Source organism: Mercurialis annua, linkage group LG1-X (genome assembly GCF_937616625.2).
Source record: "Mercurialis annua linkage group LG1-X, ddMerAnnu1.2, whole genome shotgun sequence".
Lineage (NCBI taxonomy): Eukaryota > Viridiplantae > Streptophyta > Magnoliopsida > Malpighiales > Euphorbiaceae > Mercurialis > Mercurialis annua.
In genome coordinates, this window is record NC_065570.1 from 12,452,444 (window position 1) to 12,467,228 (window position 14,785).

The 14,785-nt window shown below is 33.3% G+C and overlaps 3 protein-coding genes across 4 annotated transcripts; 2 read left to right on the top strand and 1 right to left on the bottom strand.

The window, feature by feature from the left end:
- Positions 1-4,946: 4,946 nt before the first annotated feature.
- LOC126678188 (superoxide dismutase [Mn], mitochondrial-like) lies at positions 4,947-5,576 on the bottom strand. The gene has a single exon (XM_050373085.1). It carries the CDS (start codon positions 5,574-5,576, stop codon positions 4,947-4,949), a length of 630 nt encoding a protein of 209 aa, XP_050229042.1.
- A 143-nt stretch (positions 5,577-5,719) lies between these two features.
- Positions 5,720-8,008, top strand: LOC126678180 (ATP-dependent 6-phosphofructokinase 2). Its single transcript, XM_050373073.2, has 2 exons — positions 5,720-6,343; positions 7,090-8,008. The coding sequence occupies exons 1-2, from the start codon at positions 5,828-5,830 to the stop codon at positions 7,909-7,911; spliced, it is 1,338 nt and encodes a 445-aa protein (XP_050229030.1). The 5' UTR covers positions 5,720-5,827; the 3' UTR covers positions 7,912-8,008.
- Positions 8,009-9,952: 1,944 nt separating this feature from the next.
- Positions 9,953-13,947, top strand: LOC126664541 (glucan endo-1,3-beta-glucosidase 5). Of its 2 annotated transcripts, XR_007637451.2 has the most exons (4): positions 9,953-10,519; positions 11,824-12,776; positions 12,859-12,954; positions 13,478-13,947. XR_007637451.2 is itself a non-coding variant. In XM_050356973.2 (3 exons), exons 1-2 carry the CDS (start codon positions 10,176-10,178, stop codon positions 12,923-12,925), a joined length of 1,446 nt encoding a protein of 481 aa, XP_050212930.1. In that variant the 5' UTR covers positions 9,954-10,175; the 3' UTR covers positions 12,926-12,954; positions 13,478-13,947. The 2 variants fall into 2 exon arrangements, 1 of the variants encoding a protein (XP_050212930.1); XM_050356973.2 differs by having other exon boundaries at positions 9,954-10,519; positions 11,824-12,954.
- Positions 13,948-14,785: the final 838 nt, after the last annotated feature.

Genomic DNA, 14,785 nt, shown 5'->3' on the forward strand with positions numbered 1-14,785 from the left:
CGTCGCTAATTACTTGGCGGGAATACTCCCGCCTTTTATTTTTCGCAATTAGCGACGGATTTTAAAATCCGTCGCTAAATTATGCCTTTTGCGACGGAATTTAGTGACGGATTTCAAATCCGTCGCTAATTTTCAATGTCAAAAAAAATTAAAAGGCATCTAATATTATTTAGGATAGTATTTAATAAAAAATAATTATTAATTTTTTAATTAAATTTATATTATTATAATATAACGTTTTTATTAATAAAATAATAATTAAATATTATTTATGAAATAAAAATTATATATTATTTATTTATTTAAAGTATATAAATATTTTAATAAAATTATTAATTATAAAAAAATTATCTTAGAATGCGGGTTTAAATTATGAAAACAAATATTTATTGTTTTTAGTTAACATTTAAGTATAATATACATAAATATATAACATAAATATGAGCTGGTTAAGATGGAGTTGTGCGCGGGAGAACTACAAGGTTAAAGAGTCTTGAGTGGGAGCAATGGAAGGATGGGTGACCTACTGGGAAGTTAGCGAAAATTGACAGGTGGATGCGGGTGGTTGATTTAACTCGGGTGGGTGAGTGACGGAGGGCGCGGATGAGGGATTGATTAAATAAAAATTGATTTTACGATGTAATTTTTAAATTTTTAAATTTTTTTAAAATTAGTGACGGATTTAAATCCGTCGCTAAATCCGTCGCTAATTAGCGACGGATTTAAAATTCCGTCGCTAAAACGGAGACCAAAATCCGTCGTAAATTTTTTTTCCCGTCGTTATCAAACGTTGCGACCAAAAAAGTTGCGACGGACTATTTCCGTCGCAAATCCGTCGCTAAACGTGTTTAGCGACGGATTTTGGTCATTTAGCGACGGACAAATCCGTCGCTAAATGACTGTTTTCTAGTAGTGTGAGTTTAAGAAAGCTTCAGCTTATTCGAGAAGGACGACGATGGCTACTTCACCACTAAGGAACTTAGGACTGTGCTCGTCGAGTTAGAATCCAACTGAAGCGGATCTCCAAGACATGATAAACGAGATTGATGCTTATGGGAACAGTACTATTGATTTTCCACGAGTTTTTTTGATTTGATGGACTGTAAATTATGTAATTTTGGCTAATGTAAATTGTACATATTGATATCTGAATATAGCACATGAGTTATTCGACGAAATGTCCCAAAAGATCTTGAATTGTCTATTTTTTGTCTTCTTTTTGTATATTTTGTGTATAATTTGTTAGGTTAAATTATGTTGGATTTAGATTTTGATAGAAATTACTTTGCAATAATGTTCTTGTATTTTATGTATTTTTTCTCTTTTACTTTATATATTCTTCTTGTTTTATTTGTTAGATTATGTTATGTTTGGTTTAGAATTTAAAAATTAACTGTTTCAAACTCAGTTTTAATATTTATTGTTGTTGTATTTTCATATTGCTACTGCTGTTGTTTTTTATTTTCTGCTACTGCTGTTGTTGTTTTCTGCATCTACTATTGTTGATATTTTATTAGTATACTTTTTTAGTATACCCTTATATAATTTTAGTATATTATTTCTTTTTATATGCTGACGCAATTTAAAGATTAAAATGACAAAGTTCATATAGATTAATTAATTTTAATATTACAATTTTTATGCTAATCAAATTATGTTTACTTTATGTATGCTATTAGTATACTTACTATATTTTAAGTAACGCTTTAGAAATGACAACACTGATTATTATCAATATTTGGCATTACCTTTTGTATATTTTTGTAGTGTTTGGTATTTTTTGTATATATTTTGTGTACATTCTTATTATACATTTTACTTTCTATTTTCTATTTACAGTGTAATTGCATACTTTATGTATACCGTCTGTATATTTTATGCATACCGTCTTTATACTTCATGTTTATTTTTAATGTGAAAATTTTCTAATACTATCCAATACAGATAGTGCCAATAAATTCAATTATGTTTAGTGTGCTGAATGAGAAACATACTAGTAAACTTAAAAGAGAAAACATGCACATACAACACGTTTCAAAAGTATAAAATACCATGCCAGCATGCAATGGCAGCAATGAAAAGCATACACCAAGATACAATAACTTAGAGCTCAAAATTCTATAAAAAAGAGACAATTATCGTTGATAAGGAATCAACATATCCAATAAACGATAAAGAAGCATTGGACATACTACCCCATTTTTTTTAATTTTTAAAATTAATATAATTATTATTACTTATAGACGTTTGCTATACTTTATGTATAATTTATGTCTATTCTGCATATTTGTTTTAGTTTTTTTGTTTATAGTTTTATTATTTTTGTATACTTTATGTATACTTTCTGCATAAAATTTATACACCAATAATATTCAGTTTATAAAGTATAGTATACACAAAGTATACTATCCATAACAACAATTGGTTACGAGTTGTGCTGCAATATTTTTTCTTCCATTGAGTCCTTCAAATCCCTATATAAAGTTTGAATACATGTTAATGCGGTCATCTTTCATAATTAAACTAACACTCCCTCGTCCTCAAAACAACAAGAAGCATAGTAGACCTCGTGATCATATATACCATTGAGAGAATTATGACGGATAATCGATATAATTAAAGAAAGATAATTTTTGATTGTTGGATAGTATATTATTCCAATGAGAGAATTACGATGAAGAAACTAAAAGCATTAGGTAGATTTCTCATGGCCATGTAAGTGTAACTGACTGGATTTTTAGTTAGCTTATGCTTGGCTATGTAGAAAATTAGACCTCAGAATACAATAAGTATAACAAAAATATACATAAAGTATACAATATTATGTAAGCAGAAACAATCAATCACAAATTATGAAATTACAGTATACAGAAAACATACAAAAAGTATATTAAATATTGTAATAATTAAACATAAGAGAATTAATATATATATAACTACTTTACAATATACGTATATATATAGAAATCATATCAAAACACTATAATCATTAAAATAGTAGAATGAATATATAGAACAAATCAATATATATAACGAGTATACATTATATATAAAATATATATAAGGTATACTAAAATTTATTAGTTTGAAAACATAACAAATAAACACAAGACATTGCAAAATCTAATAGTACATTTTTAATACATGTAATTTATATACCAAAAGTAGACCAAATATATGAAAAATAATTAAAAAAAACATGAAAATGATGAAAATCACCGATGATATGAAATTCTAGAAACATATGTTTGTTGATAGTTGTATGTGCTCTATCCCATTTTGCATTACTAACTTTTTCAAAAAACAAACAAATTCTAGCATCTATTTCATTATATTATAATTTATTACAGCTCAAATTTTTTGAAATCTCATTTATCATCCTATTTTGCACTATAATGAATATTATCTGTTATTATTGTTATTTCTGAAACATTAAAAAAAGAATACAATAAGTATACTCATAATATACATAAAGTATACAGGTTCATCAGCGGGCGAAAACAACAGTAGCAATATAAAGCAACAGCAATAATAGGAAAAGCAACAACAAAAGCAAAAAATAACAACAGCATCAGCAGAAAAGGAAAATAACAACACCACAATAAAAAATCAAATATAAGAACCCAATGCATTCAAAATATAAATTAGTGGATTAGTAATATAAGATTAGAGTATGCAACAATTATACACAATGTTTGATCTTCATAAAGACAATTTTTTGTTGTTGTTTCACATTGGCATTTTAACAAATAGTTAAAGAGCGATATTAAATCTACCAACAAACTCATCTCCATTTTTATCTACCTCATCAATCATTGATCGACAATCATATAACGTACAATTTTCATTCCCAATCGCATATAAACACTGATAAGCTTCTTTGCCGTTATCGATTTAAGCTTCGTCTCCATCAAATTGATCTCAGTGAAGATCAAATTGATTTCAGATCTGAAATCGCTGAAATCTTTGTTTCCATAACTTCTGATGTAGAGAGTTGGAGAAGAAGAAGAATGGTTTATCGGAAAATCTAACCTTTTTGTTTGATAGCTTTTGATTTTGCATCTGTTAAAAAATTTGGTAGCTTGGAATTTTGTATTTATGAAGAACACGTGTTGGGTGAGATTATTATGACTAATCAAGTGTTAAAAAAAAATTAGGATTAACATTAAGTACTTACCCCAAAAAATTAAGCACATGAATATTTATAGAATTATGGCAAAAGGTACAAAAAAACCCTCATAGTTTTCACAAAAGTACAAATCAGCCCTTTTACTTTTTTGGGGTATAATTAAGCCCTCTTTGTTTTCAAATAGAACAAATAACCCCTTTCATCCAACATCTTTAAAAACACTCGTTAATGGCTGACATGTCTCTCATAATCATATAGGAAAAAAGTTCAAAAATAATTTTAATATTTAAATTATTTACCAAAAATTTGAGGGGGTAATAGTCCCAAAAGTAAACTAAAAGGATTTATTTGTTCGATTTTAAAAATACGGGGGCTTAATTGTGCCCAATTAAAGTAAAAGGGCTGATCTGTACTTTTGAGAAAAACTCGAGGGCTTTTTTGTGCCTTCTGCCTAGAATTATTTATCATAAATCACGTAATTTTCAATTTTTCCCTTTTTAAAATCTGACGGCTGGTTGGAGTGGCAGGTTTATTGAGTCACTTTTGATCATAGTGAGAGAAATTTAGCTCATTTGGTTCGATGAATGCAATATAGTTACAGTGCAGATATTCATTTACTTGAACTGATATCAAATAAAGACCTCATTGTACCACACATTAGAACATCATCCATTTTATTACATCATGCAACATAGGCTACAAAACAACACAGTTCATAATATTCACATAAACAGAACATTCCCATCTTTCACCCTTTAACTATATACATCATAATATACAAAAAAAAACCACACCCCATGTCACCGTTCCACTCTAATCAAGCTGAACCACATTCTTTCTCGTACACTTGACTCGCATATTTCCAGTTCACAACATTCCATATGTTGTTCATATACTCCGGCCTCGCATTCTTGTACTGCAAATAGTAAGCATGCTCCCACACATCAATGCCCACCAAAGGAACCAGCGTTGGTCCTTTTGTCACCAACGGATCCTGGTTCATCGTCGTCTCCACCACCAGCTTGTTCCGTTCCTTCTCCAACCCCAGCCACACCCATCCAGATCCGTCGACGGCGCCGCCTTCTTTGTTCATCTTCTGCATCAACTTCTCCAAAGACCCGAATTCTCTGTCGATAGCGGCAGCGAGCGGTCCATGTGGAGGGACGCCGCCTCCTTGGGTTACTGGTGCTAGATTCTTCCAGAAAATTGAGTGGTTGATGTGGCCTCCTCCGTTGAACTTGATCGAGCTCTGCAACTTAACTACGGTGGACGAGTCGCCGTTTCCGATGGCTTGGTGGAGAAGCTCGAGAGAGTTGTTGTAGTTTGTTACATAGGCTTTGTGGTGCTTCTGGTGATGAAGAAGCATGATCTCGCTGCTGATGTACGGCTCAAGAGCATCGTAGGGGTACGGGAGATCAGGGAGAGCTAAGGTTTTCAGTGTCGCCATGGAAATATCTCTTGAATTTCTATCTTCAGCTCGACTATAGTTGACCTTTATAAAGAAGTTTCAGTGTTTATCACAATCTTTCACTACGTGTCGTAATTAGCGAAGTTTTTTCTTGCATGCCGCCATTAACTTCCACGTATCTCTCCCTCTCTTTGCCCCCGCCACGTCCGCAGTCCATTTTTTTCTTTTTATAGTTCATCATCATCGTCATCTTCTCGACTCTGCATCAGAGCATCATAAGAAAATCAACCATGGCTGCTTTTAACCTCCAGAAACTTCCCCATTTAGCTGATTGTATTGGTCAAAACCTGAAACCCTACACCAATCCATTAGAAAACAACCCTTTCTACCGTCCGACTGAAGGCTTCTACATCAACCCGACCGACGTCATTCTCCGGCAGACAATCCTCGACTCCTCAAGTGGCTCAACTCCTCATTTGGCCTATCATCGCGCCGGTCCGCGAAAGGAAATCTACTTTGAAACTGGAAGTGTTTGTGCTGCTATTGTTACCTGTGGTGGACTTTGTCCTGGGATGAATACGGTGATCAGAGAGCTGGTTGTTGGGCTTTGGGAGCTGTATGGAGTGCGGAAGATTTATGGGATAGTGGCGGGTTATAGAGGGTTTTATTCGAGAGAAACTGTTGAGCTGAATCCTAAACTTGTTCATAATTGGCATAAGAGAGGTGGTACTGTTCTTGAGACTTCTAGAGGTGGATTTGATCTTAATAAGATTGTTGATGGCATCAAAGATCGTGGTTTTAATCAGGTATTAGTTCTTTTTTACTGCTTTAATTTGTAAGCAGATGCATCTAATTGCATTATTTTAGTGCTGTTCTATTTATATAATTTTATAATGATCTTTGATGAAATTGAGGCTCTGTATGTTACTGTTGTTGAAGAAATAATGCGAGTTGCATAAGGGTAGCAATTAACAGTTGAGTGAACCCATACCACTAGTAGCTCAGTTGGCAAAGAACTTGAGTGTAAGTTAGAGAAATCAATTAAGTTCCAATCCCGTATAGATTTGCATAATGCAATGGAGTTAGTGAAGAAGGATCGGGTTTTCGGATAGTTGTCATACTTCGTATTGAAGTGGAGACCAGGAGGTCTCGAAAGTGGTTTGCCGGGTTCAAATTGTTCGAAGGGCTGTTGTGCCCCAGGGAACATTCAGTAGCTAAAAAATTAACTTTGAGTGATTGACAAAAGCTTTAGTGTAAAACCTCTTTGCATTTACAAAATTGCACGCTAGAAATGCGACGGTCTTGAAATCGGATTTCATCCATTATTTCTTGTCTGTGGGTACTAGCTGTTCTGACTCTTGAAATTTTATGTTTTCTGCATGAATCATTGTCTTCTCGACTCGAGGTTCATCTATGCACCTCTGCATCATTTTCCAGATTATGAACTTAGAAACAGATTATGTGATATATTTTTTGTTGGTATTTTCCTTTCTGTTATCACTAGAAAAGATCATATGTGGTATGTAATTGACTCTTTGTATGAATTGTACAGGTCTATATTATTGGTGGGGATGGAACTATGCGAGGGGCTGTGAAAATATATGATGGAATCCGTAGAAGAAAATTGAACATCGGAGTTACTGGAATTCCCAAAACAGTTGACAATGATATAGGCATTATCGACAAATCATTTGGATTCCAGACCGCAGTCGAAATGGCCCAGCAAGCAATCAATGCAGCTCACGTTGAGGCAGAGAGTGCAGTTAATGGTATCGGACTGGTGAAGCTCATGGGTCGAAGTACAGGACACATAGCCCTCCACGCTACATTGAGCAGTCGTGACGTCGACTGCTGTTTAATACCCGAAATTGATTTTTACTTGGAAGGAAAGGGAGGGTTATTTGAATTTCTCGGGAAGCGATTACAAGAGAATGGCCACGCAGTTCTTGTTGTGGCAGAAGGTGCCGGGCAGGACAAGATTCCGAGAAGTGATGCTCAGAAAGAAGAGAGAGATGAATCGGGCAACCCTGTTTTCCTAGATGTCGGTGCTTGGTTGAAGTCGGAGCTGAAGAAATGGTGGTCGAGAGACCACCCGAATGAGTTATTTACGGTGAAGCATATAGATCCGACATACATGATACGAGCAGTTCCGGCGAATGCTACCGATAATCTATACTGTACGCTTCTGGCGCATTCTGCTATTCATGGAGTTATGGGAGGTTACACTGGGTTCGTGTGTGGTCCAATTAACGGTAACTATGCATATATCCCATTAGAAGAAGTTGCACAGGCAAAAAACATAGTTAGCATAAAAGATCACAAATGGGCTTGGGTGAGATCAGTCACTAATCAGCCTGATTTTGTTAGGAGATGATCATACATACTCATGATCATCTCTAAAATGATGTATCTGGTGTTTAAATTTTTTGAGTAAAAGCCACGGTGAAACTGCTAAGTTTTAAAAATTTGGAGAAAATATAGTGATTTTGATTTAATTTAGGTGGTGATATTAACGTTTCTAAAATTTTTAAAATAATATTCTAGAACACCTCATGATCAGATAAAAAAAAAAAAAATTAGTGCTGCTTTGAGCAACGAATGACCATATCCTAAAAGGTAAGATTTGCCTTTAATTTGGGAGTTTGACACTCTTTTATAAAGGAAAAAAGCCAACTAATGCACAATTAGGTAAATGCTTTTGCATATGGTCACTCTTATAATTAGGATTTGATTAATATTAAGTCATGAAAGGCATGTGAGATCTAATTACATCTAAATTGATTTAGATTTAATTTTTATAACATTTAATTATTAAAGAATATCATAAATTTCATGTGTATATGATGTAAAATTTCATAATCTGCAAAATCTAATTAATTTATTCTTTTATTTCTATTAATCCACTTTAACTATTCTAAATTTAAAAAAATATAATGTCTTATTGCAACATTTCTAAATACTTATAATAACAACTTATAATTAATACATCAAGTTACCATTTGTAGAACACAAGGTAATTTATTTTATTTCCACATAAATAATTTTATAATTATGTTTTATTTTATTAACTTTATATAAATTATTAATTAATTTGTAATCAAACAGAGAAATATAGATGACTAAAAATAAATAAACTAATTAAGGATATTGTGTGCAGGGCGGATTTTGTGGGAGCTCTCCCGGACTTATATCTGATTTCGAATCTGGGTGCTTTGTTTGTGCTTTTAATTTAAATCAATTTAGAGTATAATCGAAAAGAGGCTATAAGATCGGAGTTTTTTTAAGACATTAGGGTTTTTTAGGTTTGATTATGTTGGGTTGGATTGGGCTAAATTTTGTTAATTACACATTTTTAGAATATTTTAGTCAATTTTTAGGGGAAAAAAAAAAGCTTTTATAATCATCAAATCAAATATCACAAGATTTACAGGCCAAAAATAAAATTTGAAAACATCACAGATAAAAGGCTCAAAAATCAAAGACGGGGGGAGGAAAATAAGCCCCAAGCGATATGTCATGTGAAGAAAAATCAGTTCTCGTCCTTTACAAGTAGTGAAGACACTTTTTTGCATTGCTTCACACAGCAACAGAGGGGCATTCAAGAGATTTCACCAAATGATTAAACAAAAATATCAGTTCAAACTTCTTTTGATATTGGCTAATATCCTAAAAAACTACCGATCTTTACATTTTTTTAATAGCATCGCGATTTATAATTTCGTCAATTACACCCTATTTTATATTTTTACGTTTCAATAGTATCTTAAAATATCAAATTGAACTCTTTCATTTAGATAAAATTTAAAATAAATCCTTCATATGTTTTAAAAATTCTAAATATCATAAGATGTTTTAAATTATACATACAAACCCTCTTCTCCATAACAAAAATATATATAAATAAATAAATTAAATAAAACATCACCGCCGCCCTTCGGATCCGCTGCCGCTCTCCGTCACCACCTCCATTCGGACCCGCCGCTTCCGCTCGCTATCACCGGTCTTCCACCCGAGACGAGCTGGAAACTGGAAACGGAGAGCGGCAGTGGTAGCAGAAAAGGTGGATGGTGGATTCAGTTTTAAATATTTATTTAATTTTTAATTAAAAATAATTAATTATATATTTATTTAATTAATTTTTTTATTGAAATTTTTTTTAATTTTTTTTAAATTAAGGAACTTATTTGAATTTGTTCAAGTAGAAAAAGGTATAAAATGACTTTTAAATTTGATTGTTTTATAAAATTTAATTTTTATAATAGTAAAATCATCTATTCTTTTTTAATTTAGGTTGTTATTGAAATGTAAAATTACAAAATAGGTTGTAATTGACGAAATTATACAATCGTGGTGCTATTAAAAATAAAAAATAAAGGTAAGTTTTGAGGGTATTAGCCTTTGATGTTCACAAGAATATAAAATTATCATCTCTACTACATTCTTAAACTTTACTCTTTCTACCGTTACAACTGCTTTAACTCCTCTTTATAAACTTGTCACTTCATACTCCATTGTCACTTCTTACCTTCCACCGCCACCGGCAACACCACCGGAAAATCAGAAACCCACTTCATATACAACCGGAACTGAACATTTCTGCTGACTAATACAGCAAATAAAGCTAATCATATTCAAAAAATGTCAGGCTTAAAAGCCTCTAGTAATCTGGTATTGTTATTTTTAAGCTACTTAATAATAGTAGCAGAATCAACAGGAATAGGAGTAAACTGGGGGACGGTGTCGTTTAGAAAGCTGAACCCATCAACTGTGGTGGATCTGCTTAAAGACAACAAGATACAGAAAGTTAAGTTATTTGATACGGACCCATATGTTTTGAGAGCATTAATGGGTAGTGGTATTGAAGTTATGGTTGGGATTCCTAATGAAATGTTGGCTTCTCTGAGCTCTTCTACTTCTTACTCTGATTTGTGGGTTCGTCAGAATATTTCGAGTTACTTGGTTAAAGGTGGTGCTGATATCAGGTAAACTAAAAATGTTTCTGTTTTTGTTTAATTGTTGTAAAGATCTTGTCTTTTTTGTTTTGTTGGCTAATGGGTGTCGTTTATTTTGAGTTGTTCGGTGCCTGATATAGTATCTTTGTAGATATGGTAGTGTCGTATTTGGGAGTTTATGCTTTAGGTTTTTAAGTGATCGACAATATTTTAGTTATGTTAGAATGCTGTAAAACAGACAACTCCTCAGTGTTTGGAAAGGCTAATAATATGCAAGAATAAATTCAATTGGTTTCTATTTTTATTCAGTTCCTTGGTTTGGTAATTAATAATTAGAGTTGTGCAAAAACTTAAACTGAATTTGACATTTGTTTGCAAGGATTTTATTGAATTTTGGCTTACGATTATTGCGAACGAGCCCTTTAATTAGCTCCACTATGATAATGATATGATTCGCTACAAAAACTTAGTGTACTTTGATATTTCTTGAATGGACTTTGGCTAATTTGGTTAGGATTACCAGGATTGATAAAGGATTTCTCTTGGCCAATTGTAGTCTAAGAGGAATAGATCTTCACTTCATTTGCGAAGATTAGAGTTTCGGATTTGGTAATTGGAAATAAGATATTTTTAGTTTTATGGAGTTTGTTTATGATGACATTGTTCCTCAGTTTGAATTTTCTACTAGTCCTATGCAGCCGACGTTTGTTCTACTTCTACTTCCTGATCAACACTTTATTGTCCTGTCTATGAACACTGTGGGTTGCTAAGTGGACTTCCTATGGCAGACAGCACAGCTCCGCATCCTAGGATATAGACAGCATTGCACGTCTAATGGTATATGCCATTTCACAACTGCCTATCCTTAATAATTTGTTTCATTAGAATAATGTCTTAGCACAAAAAGAACAGACTTCTATCCTTGTTTCATTGTTTTTGTGTTTGAGACAATTAGATAATGGGTGCAAATCATATCGTTGTTTGTGTTTTTATTGTGCCTGCATTTGTAGTCTCCAACTAAGATTAGTTTCTTTTCTCTGAGAGATATAGAGATAGAGATACAGATTTGTTGGAAAGAGGATAACTGAATAACTCTCAATAACTATGAAGGTTAAGTAGATAGCTACTATCTCTGGCTAGATTCAAGTTTTCGTGATATGATTCCGAGTATCTCAACAACAAAAAATCTATTCATTTTTTGAACTCTAACATTCCAAAGTTAATTGCATTGAAGTACTTCCAGTTTCTATTAACTGGAGACATGCTATAACATTCTGTGTATATCAGTAGAACCTGATTTCTCACCTGTTCTTTTTCTTGTAATACAAGTGCAGGTATATTGCCGTAGGAAATGAACCATTCCTCTCAAGTTACTCCGGTCAGTTTCAGTCATATGTAGTCCCTGCCCTGCAAAATTTGCAGCAGTCCTTGGCTAAAGCAAATCTTGCTGGATATGTAAAGTTGGTGGTCCCTTGCAATGCTGATGCCTATGAGTCCTCCCTTCCATCTCAAGGAACATTCCGACCCGAGTTAATGGATATTATAACTCAAATGGTTTCTTTCCTAAATTCGAATGGGTCACCTTTTGTTGTCAATATTTATCCATTTCTTAGCCTCTATGGGAACACAGATTTTCCACAAGACTACGCATTTTTCCAAGGGAGTACCCATCCTGTGCAAGATGGGCCTAATGTTTACTACAATGCGTTTGATGGTAATTATGACACTTTAGTTGCAGCGCTCAGTAAAATTGGATACGGTCAGATGCCAATAGTTATTGGGGAGGTGGGTTGGCCAACCGATGGAGCCATCAGTGCGAATCTCACTGCGGCGAGGGCTTTCAACCAGGGCCTCATAAATCAAGTTTTGAGTAACAAAGGGACACCTCTGAGGCCAGCTTCTCCACCTATGGATATTTATCTCTTTGGCCTACTTGATGAAGGGGCTAAGAGTGTACTTCCAGGGAATTTTGAAAGGCACTGGGGTATTTTCTCTTTTGATGGACAGGCTAAATATGCATTGAACCTTGGTTTGGGAAACAAGGTACTGAAGAATGCCAGGACTGTCCAGTATCTTCCATCTAGGTGGTGTGTGGCTGACCCTGCCAAAGATCTTTCTAATGTTGCAAACCATATTAAAATTGCTTGTGGTGCTGCAGATTGCACGACACTTAACTACGGGGGAACATGCAATGAAATTGGGGCAAAGGGAAATATCTCTTATGCATTCAACAGTTACTATCAGCTCCAGAATCAGAATGAACAAAGCTGTGATTTCGATGGACTTGGTATGGTGACGTTCCTAGACCCTTCAGTTGGTGATTGCAGATTTCTTGTCGGTGTTACTGATACCAGTTCGTCAAATTTCAGAACATATCATAGGTGGGTTGTAATTTGGAGTTGGATGCTATGGGGGACGTTGATCTTTCTTATATAAAGTGAAGCTTCTTAAGCAGGTTTTTAAAGGTACCTCTTTTGAAACTACTATTAGGTATATTATATAAATATTTTTACGTAGGCAGATCATACTATACCTGTATACCATATTAGTTTGGATTTGGATGTCTGTTCTATGAATTGCAGGCTATTGTTGTATGCCTATAGCATTGTTTAGGTAACAGTGTAAACTCATACGTGTCAGATCATTTCATCTTGAAATCATATTGACCTTAAATTTTGTATTTCATCTGCATTTATTCTCATTTGTTTGTGCTCTCGCATGTGAGGCCTTTTGTTACGGTGCTGTGTATGCTTGCCTTCTGAAATGTGAATTGATCTGTAATTTGTGTTGCATGTGCTTATGGATTAGTGATGATAATCTTTGTGATGCGGTCTCTTGAGTATGTATCAAGGTGATTTCTTTATTATCGATAACAGTAGAAAGTACATCAGTTTGAAAACCTCATATAAGTAGAAACTTAGAGTTGCAGAGAGCTTTGAAATTTATTAAAAGCAAGGATGACTTTAATACGTAAGTCGATGAATGTAGGTGAAAACCTACACATGGAAACTCCATCGATTCTTCAAATTTTGGAGCAACACCCATCGGTGCAGCACACTGTTCCGCAACGAAGGTTTGGAACCCTTCCGATGAAAGTGCAACAGCGACAACCTTCAAATATCAAACCATTAGTTATTCTGCAACTGCTAATTATAAGGAATCATCAAGTGAGAGATGAATTTTACCTGCTTGAGGCTGAACTACTTGCTCATGAAATGCATGCAGACGAGGGGCTGCTGTTGCATTTGCACATATCGCAAAGGATACGAACAATAAAGCCCATGTCAAAGCAATAAACAAAGTTTCTTTTCTCATCATAATTTTGATCTCTGCTTGAACAATCTCTAAGATATTCAGATGACAAGTCTTCTGTAAGATATTTATACTGTAATTCTGAGTGAGATATTTGCAGTAGTGTCGACATTCTTATCGCAATAGCTAATCATAATCTCCATAAAGGTATGGGTGTTTATCTGCATCACAAGGCCAACTTGCTGTTAATGGCCTCAACTGTTGAATTCTACGCCCCAAGACAAACTCTCGTTTCCCACCTCTTTTAAACATTCATGTTCGGAATGTAAATGACTGAGCCGAGCACGAGTTAGGCCAGAATTGAGTTTGATTTAGTTTAAATTTTTAAGTTCGAATTTAAGATTGAATGGTATCCGATTTATTTGAATTCGAATAATGTCCGAGCTCAACTCGAATAATAAAGAATAGAAACAATTATTTTATAATTATAATATTAGATGTATTTTGATTGTTTTTACTATAATATAAAAATTTAACACCTAAATTTAAAGATATGAAAAACTACAACAAAAGATTAAATTATTATTTTATGCGTAAGAGATTTTTTTGGGGTTTTTTTTAAACAAATACCTATCAAATAACTAAATATTCTCAAAAATACCCATTGACTAAAACTAGTTGAAATTTACGGTCTGACTAAATTTTCTTACAAAAATAATTTTTTCATTTGCAAAAATATGGTTTTAGTTTACTAACGGTTTACTAAACATCTGTTTACTATAAGTTCACAGTTTACTAGTGGTTTACTATTGGATTACTTAAAAATCAAATTACTATTTTTTTTTAAATTATAAAATGTTAGAATAAATTATTACTTAATTTACAATCAGTTAACCAACAATATTATAAAATATACTAAATTAGTTTCAATTTTATTACTTTTATTTTACAATAAAAATAAGTGTACTATCAGTTAAATTAAAAAACAAATTTACTAACGGTCTACTATCGGTTTAAAGATAAATTAGTTTACTTACGGTTTAC

What these genes read in the sequence shown, in the direction of transcription:
- LOC126678188 (XM_050373085.1), bottom strand. Translation starts at nt 5,576, where the DNA reads ATGGCGACACTGAAAACCTTAGCTCTCCCTGATCTCCCGTACCCCTAC.
- LOC126678180 (XM_050373073.2), top strand. Translation starts at nt 5,828, where the DNA reads ATGGCTGCTTTTAACCTCCAGAAACTTCCCCATTTAGCTGATTGTATT. An exon ending in AAGATCGTGGTTTTAATCAG is followed by an intron (nt 6,344 to 7,089) that starts GTATTAGTTCTT and finishes TGAATTGTACAG; the next exon opens with GTCTATATTATTGGTGGGGA.
- LOC126664541 (XM_050356973.2), top strand. Translation starts at nt 10,176, where the DNA reads ATGTCAGGCTTAAAAGCCTCTAGTAATCTGGTATTGTTATTTTTAAGC. An exon ending in AAAGGTGGTGCTGATATCAG is followed by an intron (nt 10,520 to 11,823) that starts GTAAACTAAAAA and finishes ATACAAGTGCAG; the next exon opens with GTATATTGCCGTAGGAAATG.